Consider the following 19,003-nt stretch of genomic DNA (forward strand, 5'->3'; position numbering starts at 1 on the left):
GTTTTGTTTTTATAGAGCATGGTAGAATCCATTAAACACTGCATTGTGTTGCTGCAGATTGCTAAAGTAAGTACATTTTACTTTCGCTACTTTTGATTAATGGCATTTAGAAATTATAGTGGAAATTTTCTTTAATAGTCAAAAAATTTGGTTCTGACTTTCTACAGTAAACTGTATTGTTGGGTTCCTGGTACTGTTGAACAGCTATTGTGTTTGGATGTTACCTATCAGTATGTGCCTATTTTTGATAAGGTAATTTGATGGTGGCCAGGAAGGAACAGGGCATTTAAATGACTCACCCTTTCCTTCCATTTTATCCATTATCCTGCTTGGAATGGGGATATATTTTGCAAAGTCTTTAACAAAAATGTTTTTCTTAGCAAGAAAAGGAATTACATTTCAGTAGACTTCTTTTTCTCATTTATGATGAAAAATATAATTGAGGGTTTTTAAAAATTGTTTTATAGACTGTTTCTGGTACTAAACTACATTAATGAACCACCACTTTAATTGCTGTTCTATATTCATGAAATAAAATACCCTTTGAATTATTGTTTATGGTAATGCTGTTTTTTCCGTAATACTGTGTCTTCAGTGCCTAGAACAATTGTCTGCCACATAGTGGGGCCCGGTAAATAATTGTGAATTTTGAATGAATTTTTCTAATACATATTTTTTAATGGTTTCATGGATTAGTATTTTCACTATATGTGTGATTTTTTTTTTGTTTAGCCAACTCTCTGTTGTACTGTGATGATCTGCCTTATAAATTAGTTTTGGGGTAAATCTGATTGGTTAATCTGTGATCAACATACAGGGTTTTAAAATAATAATGAGGTACAGCATTACATTATCTTTAAGTGCATGCATGGGCTCTTGGAGCCAGACTGTCTGGGCTTGAATTCTTGCTTCACTATTTGAGCAAATGTATTCATCCTCTCTGTGCTTTGGTCTTTTCCTGTATAAAATGTGGATAATAGTAGTACCTGTATTGTTACTGATGGTGTGAGACTTAAATGATTTGGTATTTGTAATGCTCTTAATACCAGCCATATAACAAGTCCTAAATAAATGTTTATTAAATTAAAAATGTATTTTGGAAGGCTTAAAATTTAAAATGATATCACATGTTGGTAAAAATGGGAGAACTTTTATCTAATACTGACTGAAATATAAATTGATATAGTCACTTTGGAGGACTATTATAGTAGGATAATAAAATACTAGAATCAGCTACTTTGAGAGAAATATTGTCATCTGGGATCCCAAAGGGATATAAAAAGATAACTAATTTGATACTTTCATTGTTTTGGATCAATTTAATTTTACCTGCTTACAGGTAGCATACTGAGAAGTTTAAGCTCCTACCAGGTTAGATTCTTTCAAATCTTCTTCCTGCCTAAACAATGAGTTCATTGGTTCCCAAACTTTTTGCAGCCCATTGGAATCACCCTGGGCATCTTTAACAGTTCTGACACCTGGCTCCCACTCCACACATTCTGTTGTAATTGGTATGGGGTCTCACCTGGGCATTGGGAGTTTTAAATTTCTGAGTGGTTCTACTATGCAGCAAAGCCTGGGTGCCACTTTTTGGTGGAGTTTTCAGGTAGGCTGTGTTAGCTCACAGAAGACTTAGTTCTGAAAAGACCATGTATATAAAGACAGCTAGTGTTCCATTCATAGAGAACCAAGAGTAAGTGAGGGGCGGGGAGAGCAGGGCCAAGATAAGCTGGGGGCTCGGCCAGGTCTTCATCAAAACTAGGTAGTATGACCATATGACACAACTCCTATAAGCAAGTAAAAGAGTGGTGTCTTGGGTCACATGGTCACTCTATGTATAACTTTTTAAGAAACTACTGAACGGTTTTCCAAAGCAGCCATACCCTTTTACTTTCCCACTCACAGTGTATTCCTTTTTCTCTACATTAAACCAACATTTGATTGTCTTTTTGATTATAGCTATTGTGGTATCTCATTGTGACTTCATTTGCATTTCCCTAAGAAATAATAATGTTCAGCTTCTTCTCATGTGCTTATTAGCATTCATGAAACTTCTCTGGAGAGAGCGCAGGCCTGCGAACCAGAGTATCATGGTTCGATTCCCAGTCAGAGCACATGCCTGGGTTGCAGGTCAGTTCCCAGCAGGGGACGCATGAGAGGCAACCATACATTGATATTTCTCTCTCTCTCTTCTTCCCTTCCCCTCTAAAGATAAATAAATAAAGTTTAAAAAACATTTTATTTAAAAAAAAGAACTTCTTTGGAGAAATGTCTATTGAAATTTTTTTCCCTATTTTTAATTGAGTTGTTTATCTGACCATTGAGTTATAAAAGTGATTTTACATATTCTGGATACAAATCTTTATCAGATACATGATTTACAAATTTTTCTTTGTGTCTTTGAGTTGTCTTTCATTTCTTAGTAAAATTCTCCTTAGAAGCATACATTTTTTAATTTTTATGAAATCCAGCTTTTTAGTCATCTATTGCTTGTGCCTTTGCTTTTTACTTAGAAATCATTGCTTAATCCAAGATCACTAGGATTTATTCCTGTATTTTCTTCTAAGAGTTTTATAATTTTAGCTCTTACATTTAGGTCTGTGATCCACCTGCAGTTCATCTCTGTGGTGTGAGGCAGGGGGTCCTTTGGATATTCAGTTGTCCCAGCTTCATTTGTTCTATCTTATCAAACTTGAATTAAAAAAAATTTTTAATATGTCTATATTTTGTTTCATATAGTAAATTTATAGGTACATAATTAAGAGAGTTTTTACTAGACTACATTGCCTCACTAGAAAGATGGGGATAAATTTCATGTATTTTTTTATAGGTACAGTGTTAAAAATACTGGACTCTGTAATTCCGATCAAGTCTTCCCAAATTAGTTGGTGCTGATGTTTTTGTTCACTCTCAGACTTTTAGATCTCAGTCATTCTGGTTGTTCAGAGAAGAGAGTAGCAGTCATGTTAAGGATTGAAGCACTTATAACTAGATAAACATATGGCATAATTTAAGTGGGAGTAGCATTAGACCATTTCTTTGTTTCATTAACATGACTCATACTGGATTCAGTTGAATCTGTGGTTCAGTAATACTTGTGATTCAGCTTTAGCTAACCCCAGTAAAAGGTGGCTTGTGATCTACTTACAAAACAAAAACAAAAAGAAGGGTGGGAGGAGGTCAGGAGGATGAGTGTAGGCCTTTTTAAGTAATAGAACAAACCCTGTAAAGTTCATGAAGGGAACGGATTGACAGTAAGGCATTTAATAGTTTATGGGTTTATATAGATTAGACTCAGCCTTAAAAGACAAAAACCACAGTAGTATAAAAATTACAAACCCAATTTAAAATATCCTGTAAATAGTGTGCATTATTAATCACGAATTGTTTTGGGGGGAAATGGTCAGGTATATGAGTTTATTTAAAATTGTATCAGAATTAGGCCCTGGCTGGTGTAGCTCAGTGGATTGAGCGCGGGCCTGTGAACCAGATAATCACGGTTCGATTCCCAGTCAGGGCACATGCCCAGGTTGCAGGCAGGTTCCCTGCAGGCCAGTTCCCAGCAGGGGATGCACAAACGCAACCATACATTGATGTTTCTCTCCCTCTCTCCTTCCCTTCTCCTCTAAAGATAAATAAATAAAATCTTTAAAAAAAAAAAATTGTATCAGAATTAGAGACTTCCGGCCAAGATGGAGGCATAGGGAGATACACTGTGCCTCCTCGCACAACCAAAATAAGGACAATAGAAATTTAGAAACAAAATAACAACCAGAACTGACAGAATATTGAACAGTATGGAAGTCGGACAGCCAAGGAGCTGAAATTCATCCAGATTGGTAGGCAGGGTGGAGTTGGGCTGCCAAGTGGAAAGAGGTTGTGGCACAAGAAGTGATGACACCGGGTGCACAAGGCACCCTGGTGCACAAGACAGCAATGGGCGGACCCTAGGCATGCAGGCAGCAGTTAGAAGACCCCGAGCATCAGGTGGCAATGGGCAGACCCAGCAAGGGGGCAAGTGTGAAGCAAGGCACTGCATGCAAAGCATCTGGCTGACCAGGCGGTCCCACATTTGCATGCAGATAACTGGGGAGCCAGACAGACCGCACAGCCCAGGGTCCCAGTGCCGGGAAAGCCTCAAAACACCAATTGAAAACACCCGTGGAGGTGGATGCTCAGGGAAAGACTCCCAACCTCACAAGAGAGTTTGTTGGAGAGACCCACAGGGTCCTAGAATGTGTATAAGTCCACCTACCTGGGAACCAGCACCAGAAAGGCCCAGTTTGCTTGGGGGAAGCAATCTGGCAGAGAGCAGAGCAAACGCCATTGTTCCCGCTTGAACCCCAGACCTCGTCCCCACATGGAGTCACAAACCAGCAACTGGGTCACCCTGCCCTGGTGAACACCTAAGGCTCCATCCTTCAGTACATAACAGGCGCCACAAGTCCAAAAAAAAATATGCCAAAATGGAAGAACAGATCAAAGCTCCAGAAATAATACAACTAAGCAACCAAGAGATAGCCAGCCTGTCAGATGCACAGTTCAAAACACTGGTGATCAGGATGCTCACAGAATTGGTTGAATTTGGTTGCAAGTTAGATGAAAAAATGAAAGCTACACTAAGTGGAGTGAAGGAAAATGCACAGGGAACCAGTAGTGATGGAAAAAAAAACCGGGACTCAAATCAATGGAGTGGACCAGAAGGAAGAAAGAAACAACCAAACAGAAAAGAATGAAGAAACTAAGAATTCAAAAAAAATGAGGAGAGGCTTAGGAACCTCCAGTTCATCTTTAAACGTTCCAACATCCAAATTATAGGGGTACCAGAAGGAGAAGAGGAAGAGGAACAAGTGGAAAACTTATTGGAACAAATAATAAAGGAGAACTTCCCCAATCTGGCAAAGGAAATAGACTTCTAGGAAGTCCAGGAAGCTTAGGGAGTCTCAAAGAAGTTGGACCCAAGAAGGAACACACTAACACACATCATAATTACATTACCCATGATTAACATGAAGGAGAGAATCATAGAAGCAGCAAAAGATAAGGGGACAGTCTCCTACAAAGGAGTTCTCATCAGACTGTCAGCGGATTTCTCAAAAGAGACCCTACAGGCAAGAAGGGGCTGGAAAGAAGTATTCCAAGTCAGAAATCCAAAGACCTACATCCAAGATTGCTCTATCCAGCAAAGCTTTCATTTAGAATGGAGGGGCAGATAAAGTGCTTCTCAGATAAGATCAAATTCAAGGAGTTCATCATCACCAAGCCCTTATTATATGAAATGTTAAAGGGACTTATCTAAGAAAAAGAAGATAAAAAATATGAAGGGTGAAAGGGCAGCAAACTCACAGTTATTAAGAACCACACTTAAAACAAAAGCAAATTAAGCAGATAGCTAAAACAGGAGTGGAGCCACAGAAATGGAGATCACCTGGAGGGAGAACAGTAGGGGAGTAGTAGGAGGAGAGGGGGAAAAGGTACAGAGAATAAGTAACATAGATGGTAGGTAGAAAATAGGGGGAGGGCAAGAATAGTATAGGAAATGTAGAAGCTAAAGAACTTAAGTCACATGAACTAAAGGGCGGGAATGTGGATGGGAGACGGTGTGCAGGGTAGAGGGGAATCAAGGGGAGAAATGGGACAACTGTAATAGCATAATCAGTAAAATATATATTTTTTAAATCAGAAGTGGTGGTTTTCTTAGGTAATATAGTATAATAATATGAGTGATGTATTGCAGTATAATAACAAACCACACCCAAACTGAGTTTCTTAAAATAGCAACAGTAATTTGTTTTGCTCAGAAACCTGCCATTTGGGTAGGCCTCATATGACTTGTTTCTGCTTTATGCCGTATCTCTGGTAGTTTGACTGGGGTGGGGCAGAGGATCCACTTTAAAGATGACTTACATACCTAGGAAGGTGGTTGGAGCCTGGCTGGTCTCCATATAGTCATCTTCACAGCCTCTTGTGCATTCTCGTTGTGGTGGCTGGATTCTAAGAAAACGGCATGAGGTTGTGGCATTTCCATGACCTAATCTCAGAAGTGACCTGTAGTCACTTCTGTACTTTTTAGTACAAATTGGTACAAAGGCCCACCTGGGCTCAAGGGTAGGGAACGTGAAGTCTAAAAACGTTGGGGCCATTTTTGGAAAATTTAATTTACCACATTTATGTAATATTACTAAGAACTCGTATCAATTTTTAATGTTTAGAAATAATAGAAAGCTCTATTGATATAAGTAAAATTAAAGTATCATCTGAGCAAGAAACTTAATTTTTTTCTATTTAATTCTCAGTAGTTTATTTTTAGTTCATTCTGTTAAGAATTTCTGAAACTGGATATTGTAAATAATGTAGTTAATTTGTCCTAGCTCTGGTGTGGCTCAGTTGGATGGAACATCATCCTATAACCAAAAGGTTGCAATTTGATTCCTGGTCAGGGCACATGCCTAGGTTGTGGGTTTGATCCCTAATCCGGGTGCATATGGGAAGCAGCTAATTGATGTGGACTCTGTCCCTCGGGGTCTGTGTGTTGTGGCTGCAACGAACAAATTCACACCGACTGCAGAAGTCCTGTGGAGAAAAAGGGACGGGCATGGCTGCTCTCTAAGTGAGAGAGAGCCCTGACCCCAGCCTGGACAGGCTTTTATTGCTTTTCTGGGTACATTACATCAAGGATGGTCCTCATTTACTATGCAAAGGTTCCTTTAGGTGGTTGCCTTTTACAGATAACAAAGGAAAGCATGTTGCTAATTCCTTCAAAGAAAAGGCTGTTGCAGATCAAGGGGAAAAGTGGTTGAACTGGTTACACTCCATACTTGGGGGGATTAGCACAGATTTTAGGAAGTTACTTGAAAGATATGCAGTAAACATTTGCCGCCTCCATTCAGGATGAGGGAGTTTTAGCAAAAAGCAAGACTCAAAGCAGCCTACGTACAATGCAGTCCTGATTCCTCGTGGGAAAAGCAATCCATGGGCTCAGTTCCTGTGCACCACGTTGTTCCCCACTGGTGTTCTGAGTCAGGGTCTGGGCTACATTCGCCATACCGCATGGATGGTATAGCTATCTATCACGCATTGATAGATAGATTCCCAAGATCACCCCTAGTTTGGTGATTCACTTAGAGAACTCATAGGAAACAGCTTAAAGTCATACCCATAGTTGTGATTTATTATAGAAAAATCAGCAAAGGTAAAAGGCACATGGACAAAATCCAGAGGAAACCAGGCACAGCTTCCAACAGTCTGCTTCCACTTCCTGCAACAAAAAATTGTGACAGTATGTGTGCGGTGTTTACCAGGGAAGCTCATTCAAGACTCAACACCTAAGGTTTTTGTTACTGTTGTTTTCCCCAACACCAAAGTTATTATTGGACGCTTGTCATGTAAGCACTCCCTATTTAGCATTTACCAAGATACCAGACTTCAAGAAGGAAAGCAGGTGTTGAGAATAAACCATATTGTTTGCATAAGCAGTTTAGACAACAGTGAGCCACACTTACCAGTTAGGGTAGTGGGAACCCTCGTGAAATCCAGTGTCCTAGACACCAGCCAGAGGCCAGCTGCACAGGCAGGCTTTTTTCTAAAGATAACTGTTTCAGGCCTGGCGTGCTGATTCTTTTCTGCACATGCACTTAAAATGAAAACATCCCCGAATCTTCAAATTGCTCTTCCTTGAGTAAGCTCAGTAGTTAAAGAAAGAAAAGTTACCATTAAATGAGATAAAACTTGGTCATTATGTTTAAAACCAAGATCAAATACTGGTTTCTGTTAAAACTGGAAAACTTCCTGATAGTGTAGGGTTAAAACTTGCATTAGTTTTGTTTAAATGTGTTGTTTGAGTAGGACTACTAGGTAGTTATAGGAACAAAAATGTGTTGGTGACTTTCCACTATCTTCTTTCTCAAGTACATTCCTGGAGGCAGGACAGAATAGCATATTTGTTAAGAGCATGAATTCTGGAACTACCTGTATTAGAATTCTGGCTCCCCATGTTCTGTCTTAGCTTTCTCATCTGTCCAGTGGGGATAAGATAGTACCTATTTCATAGAGTTGCTGATGGAATAAATGAATTATATAGTAAAATACCTGTCAGGTAGCAGCTGTTAGCCCCTATTTCATCATGCCATGAATATAGTGCTTATGTTTGTTGAAACAAAAATCAGACCATCTGCCCTGGCTGGTGTGGCTCAGTGGATTGAGTGCTGGCCTGTGATCTAAAGGGTCACCAGTTTGATTCCCAGTCAGGGCACATTCCTGGGTTATGGGCCAGGTCCCCAGCGAAGGGTGCATGAGAGGCAACCACACAGTGATGTTTCTGTCCCTCTCTTCTTCCCTCCCTTCCCCTCTCTCTAAAAATAAATAAATAAAGTCTTTTTAAAAAAACAGACAGTTTATTTAGAAAAGTATTAGTATAACTCTCAGGCCAACGATCAAAATACGGGAAATGGTATCTGTTCTGAGTATTTAAGGGTGTACAATTGTCATAACTTTTAAATGCAGTAAGAGCTTAGACAATTTACTATGAAATTGAAACCCAGAAACATTCAGTGTCTTTAATCCTAAATTAGTATATCTACATATTAGTTGGTACCAGTGTGACTACATAGTTTAATAGGATATTTCTACAAAAAACTTAATTAAATGCCTCTGTGGAAAAATAATTGCCTTGCTGTTGGAGTTGATTGTTGTGTAGTCAGTAGTAGAATTTTGTCTAGGAATGTACAAGTGGAATCAAAGTCCTGATGGAAGCAGAGAAATAATTTTCTAACATTGTTACTTACCTGGTAAAATAAGCTTTTCTTAGTAGGAAAGAAAGTACACAAGGAGTTGCTTAATTTTAGAATGAAGTTAATGTTTTTAACGTTTCTCCTTAAGGACCAGTGTAATGCGGAGAAGCACGCAGATGGAATTATAGTAAGTTTAATCTAATCTTTTTGTTTCCCTTTACTTCTGCAGAGCATTATAACCAGTCATGTCAGGAGAAGCCTGAATTTCTACTTCTTTTTCAACGCAAATTCTTCTTTTCACTTACTCACTGCTTTTTGTTGTTGAGTCTTGCAATTTTCCTTGAGCTCCTAAATTTGGTCATCTCTCAGCAATCATTTGGAGGGAAATGTTGATCTTAAAATTTTTCTGTGTTGGTCCAGACTGAATCACTTTGCATGTTTAACTTGAAGGATTAATCATGGTATGAATATGCAGCTTTTATGACTAAATAAGGCATAACTCACAATGCTACATTTCTTGTCAACTTCTTTTTTCTCAGATGAAAGCAGAGGGGGAGGGGTACATTAAAGCACATTTTAATCTATTTAAATATGTTTATAAGTTTCTATTATTTTCTCATCTTATATTTTTAGATTTTTTTCATGTTGTGTTAACTAGCATTGCTACTGTGGTATATATTGCATATTTGTTGGAAAATGATTTTTTGATTTATAGACATTTTCTTATTCTTTCCTCCTCCTTGGCCTTTCACTTTCTTCATATTTAACTTCCCCTCTAAAAAGAAAAGAAAATGTTATTGTCCCCAGCTGGAACTAAAAAGTTAGAGTTTGAAGGTTTGTAGTTTGAGCTACCCTGGCTTCTGGTAACTGAGTGAGTCGGTTCAGGCTGTATTTCTCAGGCAGCCTTGTTTTTGTCCTGAGACTTTACAAATGGCAGCTTGTCTGAAGTCTAGAAACTCATTTTGTAAATCTGTTAAAACCATCTCATGATAATACATGATGAAAGTATAAGCATGTTATCTTTATATTTGGGTTGAAGTGAAAAAAAAATAAGTTAAATATCCATGATGTTGAAAGTGGAGATGAGAAAAACATTTTTAAAATTTGAATTAAACACATTAGAATTTTTACTTCTTTTTTCACAATGTGAGTTCAGATTTTGAGCCATGGTGATGTAATACAGTTATGTGATATAAATACAGGGTAATATAATCTCTCTTCCTGAGATACCAGATAAGTTTGTAAGCCTCTTGGAAAAAGACTGTATATGTTGTCTAGTGTTTCATGGTCCTCAAAGACCCTAAGGAAGATCGTGTTGGCAATTACTTTTATCTCTTTTCCCCCTGAGCCAAATTAGTTACTTTATATTATGTTAAAAAATAAAGTTTTGGAAAGCATACCAAAAATGGTCATTTGCAATTAAAATACCTAGGAAGTATATACTCAGAAAATGTAAACTAGTGGAAAACAAACATAGTTGAATCATGTGATCCAGGATGATAGCATTTTTCCTGAAGAGGTTGTACTTTGAAATAAAGGATTTAGGGCCTTGGACCCAGACTGCTAGGATCCAGTCCTGCCATTCACTAGCTGTGACCTTTAGGAAAGTTACTTAACCTTTGGGTCTTAGTTTTCTCTATAAAGAAAGCGACTAGTTCCACCTATGAAGGCTCCATAAGGTATATAGTGCTCCATAAGTGTGAGCTCTACATATATATATAATTAATTCATTTATGCATTATATTGCATGGATTTTGTTACTGTCACAATAGATTAGGGCTGAGGAATATCATTTTTCACACTTTGCTAATTCATTTCAAAGCAAGTTGTAGAATATTTTTAGGCTGAAGTGGATTGACCAATTACTGTAGATAAGTGTAGAATAGTTATATTTTCTGTTAACAATAATAGCAAAAGATAGAGTACTTTTAATATATATGCAAAAAAGTATAATAAAGTATTTTCTTAGGTTGGCAAGCCTTTCTAAGCTATTTTCTTTGGTAGAACATTTCATCTGGAAAACAAGATTCCATTCAAAAGACAGCATTCTGGTCCCTTTTTCCAAAGTTATTTTATCTCTTGGTCTCTTCAGTAATTTTTCTTTAATATTTTATTAGGTTTATTATTCTTTATTTATTTTTTGAGAGAGGGGAAGGGAAGGAGAAACAGTAGGAGAGAAATATCAATGTATGGTTGCCTCTCATGCGTCCCCTGCCGGGAACTGGCCTGCAACCCAGGCATGTGCCCTGACTGGGAATCGAACCGCCATACTCTGGTTCACAGGCCCGCGCTCAATCCACTGAGCTACGCCAGCCAGGGCCAGTAATTTTTCTTATATAACGGGTGGGGGATAAAGGGATGATATATTCTTGTTCCTATGGATCAAAGTATTAGAGCTGGAATTTTGCCTTTGTAAAGCACTTGACAGTCCTTTGGAGAAACCCACTATGTAAATAAAAGGAGTGTATTTTAAGAACAGCTCCAGGACTTGCTGAGACACTTAGTTATTATGGGTGATACTCGGAAGGCCCTTAGAGACCATGTTTTCCCAACATGTCTTCTTTGCACAGGCTGGGAATGGGGGGCCCAAGGCAGAGGAGAGACTTGCCAAGTCCTTGGCAGAACAAGGATTCTAAGGAATTAAAACCCCACGCCTCTGCTTCTGTGCTTTTCCCAGTCCTTTAAACCTTTCCCCACTTCACTTGACTAGGTTTTTGATTATTGATGTTTTCAGGGTTCCTTCCCTAAGAACCATTTGTTTTCCAGTCAGAATAGTTATGGCAGGTAGACTGTTGTATTGATAGGAATCAGAAAGCTTGTATTCAAATCACTTGATTTAAAAGCTCTGATTGAATGATTTAAAAATATATACACAGAGAGAAAGGGTAAACTTTTTTTTTTTTTTTGGTAAATTTAGATTTTAAATGAGTGCTTCAGAAACTTTGTCATTATGAGTTTCTATTGTTAGGTGCTTTTAAATTCTTATGCATACTTTTGTGTTCATCTTTCAGCAAAGCATTTCTCTTCTAATTTCAGTATTTTGTGTTATAAGCTTTACCTAATATATATTTGAAGTTTAGTTTCTCAGATCAAGAAAAGCTAAAGAAATTTTTATGTCTTGGGTTTCATCTAGTATAGCCTTTTGGAAGTGGTAGATCTAAACTTTACCCTGGCAGAGGCCTTATTTAAAACCCTCCCTTTCTTCATATAAAAATACATTAGTAAGCTGTGGAATGTTGTTTTTAAAATGCCCTCATGCTGGCAGAATAATTTCTTGCCTTTTCCCCACACCCCCCTAAAATAGAAGCCAAGGCTCTTTGCCTGTAGTGATTGTAAAGCTAGATGCCTGTACAGTAGACAGCGATGGAAGGTGCCAATAGAATGGGCTGGAAAGATAAGATCCTACAGGTGCAAGGACGTTAGCTGGTCCTAGGTGTCATGTTTAGTAAGACCAAAGCAAGAGAGCATTTCTCTATCTGGGTAGAGAAACAATATTTGAGGTGAATTAAAAGTTGGAGAAGCACTGAATTTAATTGAAAGGTTATTGTTTTGGCTTCCCGAAATCCTCCCACATCATTTTACAGCTCTTTCCAAGTTTTTCCATTTAGTTTTACCTTCCTATATGACAGAATCATTCATTTTCTCTCCTTACTACGTGCATTTTTTTTTAATAATTAGAAGAAACTTTTAGACTTTTGTATAGACAAGGTATTTCATTTCCTCTTTGTATTTTGATCAACATATCTGTGTAGCTACCCTCAGGACTTTGATGTCAGAAATGTGGGCAATTTCGTACATTTGGGAGAGTCAGCACTGAAAGGACATTTTATTAAAAGTTAATGTGTTTCTTTATCTTAGAGCACTATTAATCCTGTAGATGCAATATACCAACCTAGTCCCTTGGAACCTGTGATCAACACAATGCCTTCCCAGACTGTCTTACCTCCAGGTATGGTATTTGGGAAAATGTTTCACAGATTCATTGCTGAGAAAAAATATAATTTTGTATGACTATGATGGTAATCTTGGAGGGCTTTTTCTTTTTCTCTAATGAGTAAAATTAAAAATATACAGCTCAAAATGAATTGGAAAAAGAGGATAGTATTTTTTATGCTGGGGCTTTTTAAGTACAATGGAAGGGCTTTTGATTTTCCAAGTGAGTTAGAAAATAAACATAGTTACTAAGACCTGTATTAGCGGATGGGACAGAATCCTATGACTCAGGATTTTTGGCTACCAAGGAAAACAGTGTACCTTGATCTGTTTAGATAATCCACAGTGTTCTATTTTGGGATATTCTTTATGGCTCTGAACAATACAAATGGTTTTTTCATGGTGGACTTTAAGATAGTAAGAAAGGGAAGAATGAAATATGTGATGTCTACCAATTAAATAAACTTGCATATTTTAAGTATAGAATAATAAATAGTATTTGTTTAAATGGACAGAAGAGGGCTTAAGGCCAACACCCAACCATGCTGATTCCTTTTACTTTTTGTTGCATCCCACATATCTGTGATCTCAGTGATGATGTCAGTCAGAACTTGTACTGGAAAAAAAGAAAAGGCTTCTAAAAAATATTTGTGACTATGAAAGCCTTTTGTGAATTTTAATATATCCTTAAGAGAATGAGCTAACATCATCTCTCATGAACTGAAGAAGTGATACTCTGCCTCATTTCGGATTTTATGTGGTGTGATGCTTGGAAACACTTTATAATCAGAAGTTCTTGGTAGTTTTACACAACAGTTGTACTGAGGAATTGGCCTACCATGACTGGTCCCCTGAGATCCTGCCTGTCTTGAGTTTAAAGGAGAATGGGATGTCAGAAAGGACTAGCATGGAATTGACTTAATGAGATATAATTAGACATTACTTTAGGCTTTTGAATTCCATACAAATGCAATTAACAGAGTTCTCTTTGGGCTCTTTCTCTTAACTTATTTCACCTGTTTGAATCTCCTAGAACCTGCTCAGCTGTGTAAGTCAGAGCAGCGCCCGTCTTCCCTACCTGTTGGACCTGTACTAGCTACCTTGGGACATCAGACGCCAACACCAAATAGTACAGGTACAGACAATATAAATCCTCTCCGTCTCATGACTCCCCACTTACATTTAAGATTTGTATTTGACTACTGATGGGGAAAAGGTTGAAGAAATGTGTTGTGTCTTTCTGTTGGAGATAGCATAGTTTTATCATTACAGTTCTGTATATGAAGTGGTTAACTTTGTGATTGAACCAGAAGCTTTAGTAGTAATCATAATTTAAATAGAATATTGCAGGATTTTATTCTTTTGTTTACCATGTGGTTTATTTTGAAGATTGACTCAAGTTAGGCTTGTTTACATTCTTAGGAATCAGAAAATAGGGAAGTAGAGAGAACAAAAGCTGAAAGTCCTCTTTACTCTTCCTTCTTTGTGTGCATGCGTGTACACATTGTGTACGTTGTGTACTTTCGTTGTGTATCTTTACTGTTGTTTTTGTTTTAACCTACAGAGATCTTGCATTCCTTGACTTTCTCTTTTCATTTACCAGAGAACATTTATAGAGCTTTCTGTATTCACGTGGTTAGGTCTGAAACATTCTTTTTACAGCTGCCAGAGCAGGTATTGCCTGTTTTTCCACTGATGGACATTTTGGTTGTTCCCAGTAGTTTTCCTATTATTAGCAAAACTTAAGTGAAATATCCTTGTACAGCAAATTTTAGCATGAGTGTACAAAAGGGGACTATACACCAAACCTGACAAGCTCAGGTTTGGTGAGGCCTGCATGGTGGCCCTGTATACTCAGAGACCAGGAGTGATGATGTCGTAGGATGGTCTGAACAAAAAAAATCCCTCACAGCCAGTCATGGCAGGTAGTTGCATCCTAGTCCTTGTAGCTTCCTTCACAAGGGTCAGTCTTTACCTTAAGGAGGAAGCCTGTCATTGTCTTTTAGCATCTAAGATAGCATAGCTTTGGAATGTCAGAGTAATGGCTTTTCTAGACCCCACAGGGCACCCCCACCCTGGGTACCACAGAACCCCTTGGTGCTGTCTTGTTCCCCCAACACCATGTCTGTGCGCTGTAATGTTGATTACTATTTGTCTCTTGCCCACCAGTGTGAAAGAAGTATGTGTCTCTGTTTTACTCTATCCAGTCTCAGGGATTTCCCCACTTTGCTTTCTGCCACTCTCTTAGTCTGTTACTCATATTGGTAGAAATCATATAATCTTCCCTTGTCTTCTCCTTTGATTCTGTTGTGTAAAATAAAATAAGCTTTAAAACTGCCATTCTCCAGAGCATATTCTCAGTCTGTTGAGCTTTTCTTTCCTGGCAGTTGTTGTCAGTTTGACTCAAATAAACTCATAAAAATTAGGTATAGGTTTGGATGTTTCTTACATTTACACATGTATGTTTGTGTGGGTTTTTTTTTTTAAGGATGGATTTATTAGTCTTTCATATTTTTACCAGTTTTATAAGCAAAAAAGGAATACTTCATTTTAGTTTGCATTTCTTAATTCATTTAGACATATGGTCTTTATTTTTTCTCTAATTTACAGGGATGTTCCCAGTGTTGGTATTAGATTGATTTCTTGTTTTAAAATGAAATGCAGTCCTCGACCAGTATGGCTCAGTTGGCTGTGCATTGTTCTGCACACCAGAGGGTCAGGGTTTCGATTCCTAGTCAAGCACATGTCTGGGTTGAGCGTTCCGTCCTCTCTTGCACTTTCTCCCTCCCTTCTCTTCTCTCTAAAAATAAATAAATAAACTGTTTTAAAAAGTGAAATGAAATAGATACACGTTGAGTTACCTGTCAGTCAAACTCAAGGGAGCACTGAGTGCTCTGGTCCCTGTTACACCCGGAGGCCAGAACGGAGGCTGCTCCCGAGGAGCTGGGGGTGAGCTCTCGTAGCCGCTGCACAGGTGTCTGTCCTGGGCAGAACTTCCACTGTGGAGTAATGGGAAATTACCTTGTGATTTCAGCCTGCTTTGGAATTTGAATTAGTGAAGAGCTGATGCCATTACTGTGGTCTTTAATATTTAACAGCACATGTCATCTGAACTTTGAAAGAAGAAAAGCAACAATAGATTTCTTATTTGGAGCTCTTGAAAATGCTGATAAGCAATTTGAATAATGAGGTGGAAATGTTTTACCCAACTTTTTCTGTATTTCATTGCCTTTGTCAACCGCTTGTTCATTTTAAAACCAGAACTTGTGTTTTATTTTGTTGATTATGTCAATTTTGAAACTAGAGCTAAAATTTGTTGAAAAGGAGAACATTCTTTATGTACATTTACTTTATGATAATTATAAGTAATAATTTAAGATAAGTTATTACAGAGGATATTTCAGAAATGTAACAGAGTAGGTGGATATAAAGAAATATTAAATATTAAATCAGTATTGGGTTGGCCAAAAAGTTTGCTTAGTTTTTTCCATTAGGTAAGGGACACATTTTTCATTTTCACCAATAACTATTGACTTGGATGTTTTGATTACGTCCCCTACCTCCTACTGTCGGCTCCCACTGGGTGGAGGCCAGAGGTGCTGCTAAACACCTTCCAATGCATAGGACAGCCCCACAGCAAAAACTATTTGGTCAAAATGTCAGTAGTACCAAAAAACTTCGCAGACCACTTTTGACACGTTCAGTCAGTCACAGCACCTTCTCCATACACGGCACAAATCTGTTTTTGCATTCCAGTTGCGATTTTACCTTTCTTAAAATAATAAAGTATAATACACTGGAAATGTTGCATGTCTTCTTCCATCTTCAATATTAAAATGGCTGCACAAAAATTCACCAATTTTGATTTTTTAAACGCACAGATACAACAGCTGTCACAATACAATCTAGCAAAATTATTTCAAATGAAGTTAAAGACATCTAAGCACTACTAGAGCCATCTTACAGAAAAAAACTAGAACTTTTTGGCCAACTCAGTACCTAATTTATGTCTTTTTTATTTTCAGCCTAATTTCTCCCTCTTTCCCACCTTTCTTTCCTTTGCCTCTGTCACTAATACAAAAAAGAAATCATGGAACAATTGAGAAATGAGATAATACCCTTTTCTTTCATAAGGAAAATGCAGTTCTTTTGTTTGTAGTTCCCATTCAAACTCATCTTCTTATTGGACACATTTTTAGTTGTGTGATCACCTGGAATATTTTTATTTTAAACCTTTGTAATTCCTGGTCTCCCCTCTCCCTCATTTCAACAGGATACAGTTTCTCATTTTATTGCTGCAACTGGGGGCTTGGTGGTGGGGAGAGAATTGAAAGATTTTTTAAAACAAACTATATTTGGAATTTTCATGAGAAGCATTACTATCTTTTTAGGCAGCAGACTTTTTATGTCTTTAAAATGTCTTTATAAACATGGCAACCTAGTGGCAGGTAGCTGTGCTCATTAACCATTGAACCATGGACATGGAAATAGACTGGAAATTTATGTGTGGCTCTGGTCCGTGAATGTTTAGTCCTGCCATTTTTTTTCTAGAAGTGTGGTCTTGGCCTAAGTTTAATCTCCAGCAGGGTCTGTAGCAGTTTGGTATAAATTGTTTGAGAGCCTTCAGGTGCTCAGTAAGGTGCTCAGTAAGCATTTGTTAAAGGGACCCCAACACTCCATTGTTCTGACTGTGCTTTTGTTACTACTTTATTACTAGGCAGTGAACCAGGTGATCCTCGCAAAGATTAGAGGGTAGTCTTCTTTGTTTGCATCTCTGTTAATTTCCATTTCCTTAGTTAGACTGTTGAGGAATAAATAGAAATACGTTCTTCTTAGTAGCCCTGTTTTTCTCTCTCCCTGAGCCCGGGCACCTGATTTAGATGTAGGTGGAAAAGAGATGAGGAGTTGGGATGGTGAGTGCTCAGGGCTTTGTGCAGAGTTTCTGTGTTTTTCATGTGACTTCCAGAACACTGGCGAAAAAGAACGATGCCCTGACCACTATTTAACAGTCGTGTGCTCTCTGATAATCTTCCATTTTGTGTTCCCTTTGGCTCAGTGTTGCATATTCAAGGTGTCTGGATCTACTGTATTAAAATAAGGGTGCTTGCTTCCCTCTGCTGCTGGGTGTCTACTGTGGGACTTCCAACACCAGGACTCACACACAAACTATAATCAAAAGGGCTCCCTTCTGATGTCACAGATAATCAGAGAATGGGGACATAGCATTTTTTTCATTTATTTAAAAGATTTTGTCCCACTCTATAATGTAACTTGCTTTTCTCTTTATCTAGTTTAAATGCGAATTTTCTTTACAGATAGTGTAAGGACTTCTACCAAGTTAGCTAAACTCTTTCTTGGTTTTAGAAAGGTCTGTTTTGACCTTGTCTTTCTAATTGTTTCCCCTTTATTACCAGCTTCGTCCTCTAATTCAAACCTTTTTAACTCCCTAGGCAGTGGGCACTCACCACCTAGTAGCAGTCTGACTTCTCCAAGCCATGTCACCCTGTCTCCAAACACAGTCCCGGAGTTCTCCTATTCCAGCAGCGAAGACGAATTCTATGATGCTGATGAATTTCATCAAAGTGGCTCATCCCCAAAGCGCTTAATAGAGTAAGTAGATGAACTAAGTATGTATCTAAACAACTCTCCTGATTTTTAAGAATGTAGTTTCATTTTGAGACTTGTGTTAATGACAGGCTCCTTTATAAGTTATTATATTAAAAAGACAGTTGGTGTTTAATTGACTTACTGAGGGAAGCCAATTCTATGAGAATGTTGGTTTTCCTTCTGACTTAATTGAAATGGAATAAATGAGCATTGCTATAGTAATATGCCAGTATTGTGGGACTCTGGTCATTATTTCTGTCATACCAACATTAGGAGAGGGTCAAACAAGAGTCAGTAAGCTAGAGTATTATACAAATGAGGTTGCCATTGCTTGTTTTTGTATTAGTATGGAGAACTGTAGTAGGTGGAGGGATGATACAGAGATGAAAAAAGACCCAGTCTCTGTCCTCAGTGAACTGTATAGTCTTTGGGGGAAGAAACAGGCATTTATAATGTAACGGTGTACGTGCTGTGGTAAGAATAGCGTAGAAAGGTATGGGAGCACTTTCAAGCCCCGAGAAGTCAGGGAAAGATTCACAGGGGAGGGGAAGGTATATGATCCTGAGGTTCGATGTGGATGAGTAGAGAGAAGGCACATGGGGGTTCGAGGAGGGGGAAATGGAAATGTTCTCATGGAGATGGAACCCTGTTCAGAAAGGTGTGGAGGCCCCCATCCAGTAGCTCAGTTGGTTAGAGCATTATTGTACTGCTATGCCAGGGTTCCTGGTTTGATC

The 19,003-nt window shown here is 38.1% G+C and overlaps 1 protein-coding gene across 6 annotated transcripts in view; it reads left to right on the top strand.

Annotated features, from left to right (window-relative positions):
- OSBPL9 (oxysterol binding protein like 9) overlaps positions 1-19,003 on the top strand; it is a 138,545-nt gene that overhangs the window by 97,295 nt on the left and 22,247 nt on the right. For 4 of the 6 annotated variants that reach the window (XM_037148761.2, XM_053655486.1, XM_037148766.2 and 1 more), the window contains 5 exons: positions 16-66; positions 8,878-8,916; positions 12,588-12,678; positions 13,696-13,797; positions 18,113-18,272. In XM_037148761.2, the coding sequence (XP_037004656.2) occupies positions 16-66; positions 8,878-8,916; positions 12,588-12,678; positions 13,696-13,797; positions 18,113-18,272 (443 nt within the window). The remainder of the gene's footprint in view (positions 1-15; positions 67-8,877; positions 8,917-12,587; positions 12,679-13,695; positions 13,798-18,112; positions 18,273-19,003) is intronic. The other 2 variants (XM_037148762.2, XM_053655487.1) reach the window with 1 other exon arrangement.

Source organism: Artibeus jamaicensis, unplaced genomic scaffold (genome assembly GCF_021234435.1).
Source record: "Artibeus jamaicensis isolate MK-2021 breed Jamaican fruit bat unplaced genomic scaffold, CSHL_Jam_final scaffold_1019, whole genome shotgun sequence".
NCBI lineage: Eukaryota > Metazoa > Chordata > Mammalia > Chiroptera > Phyllostomidae > Artibeus > Artibeus jamaicensis.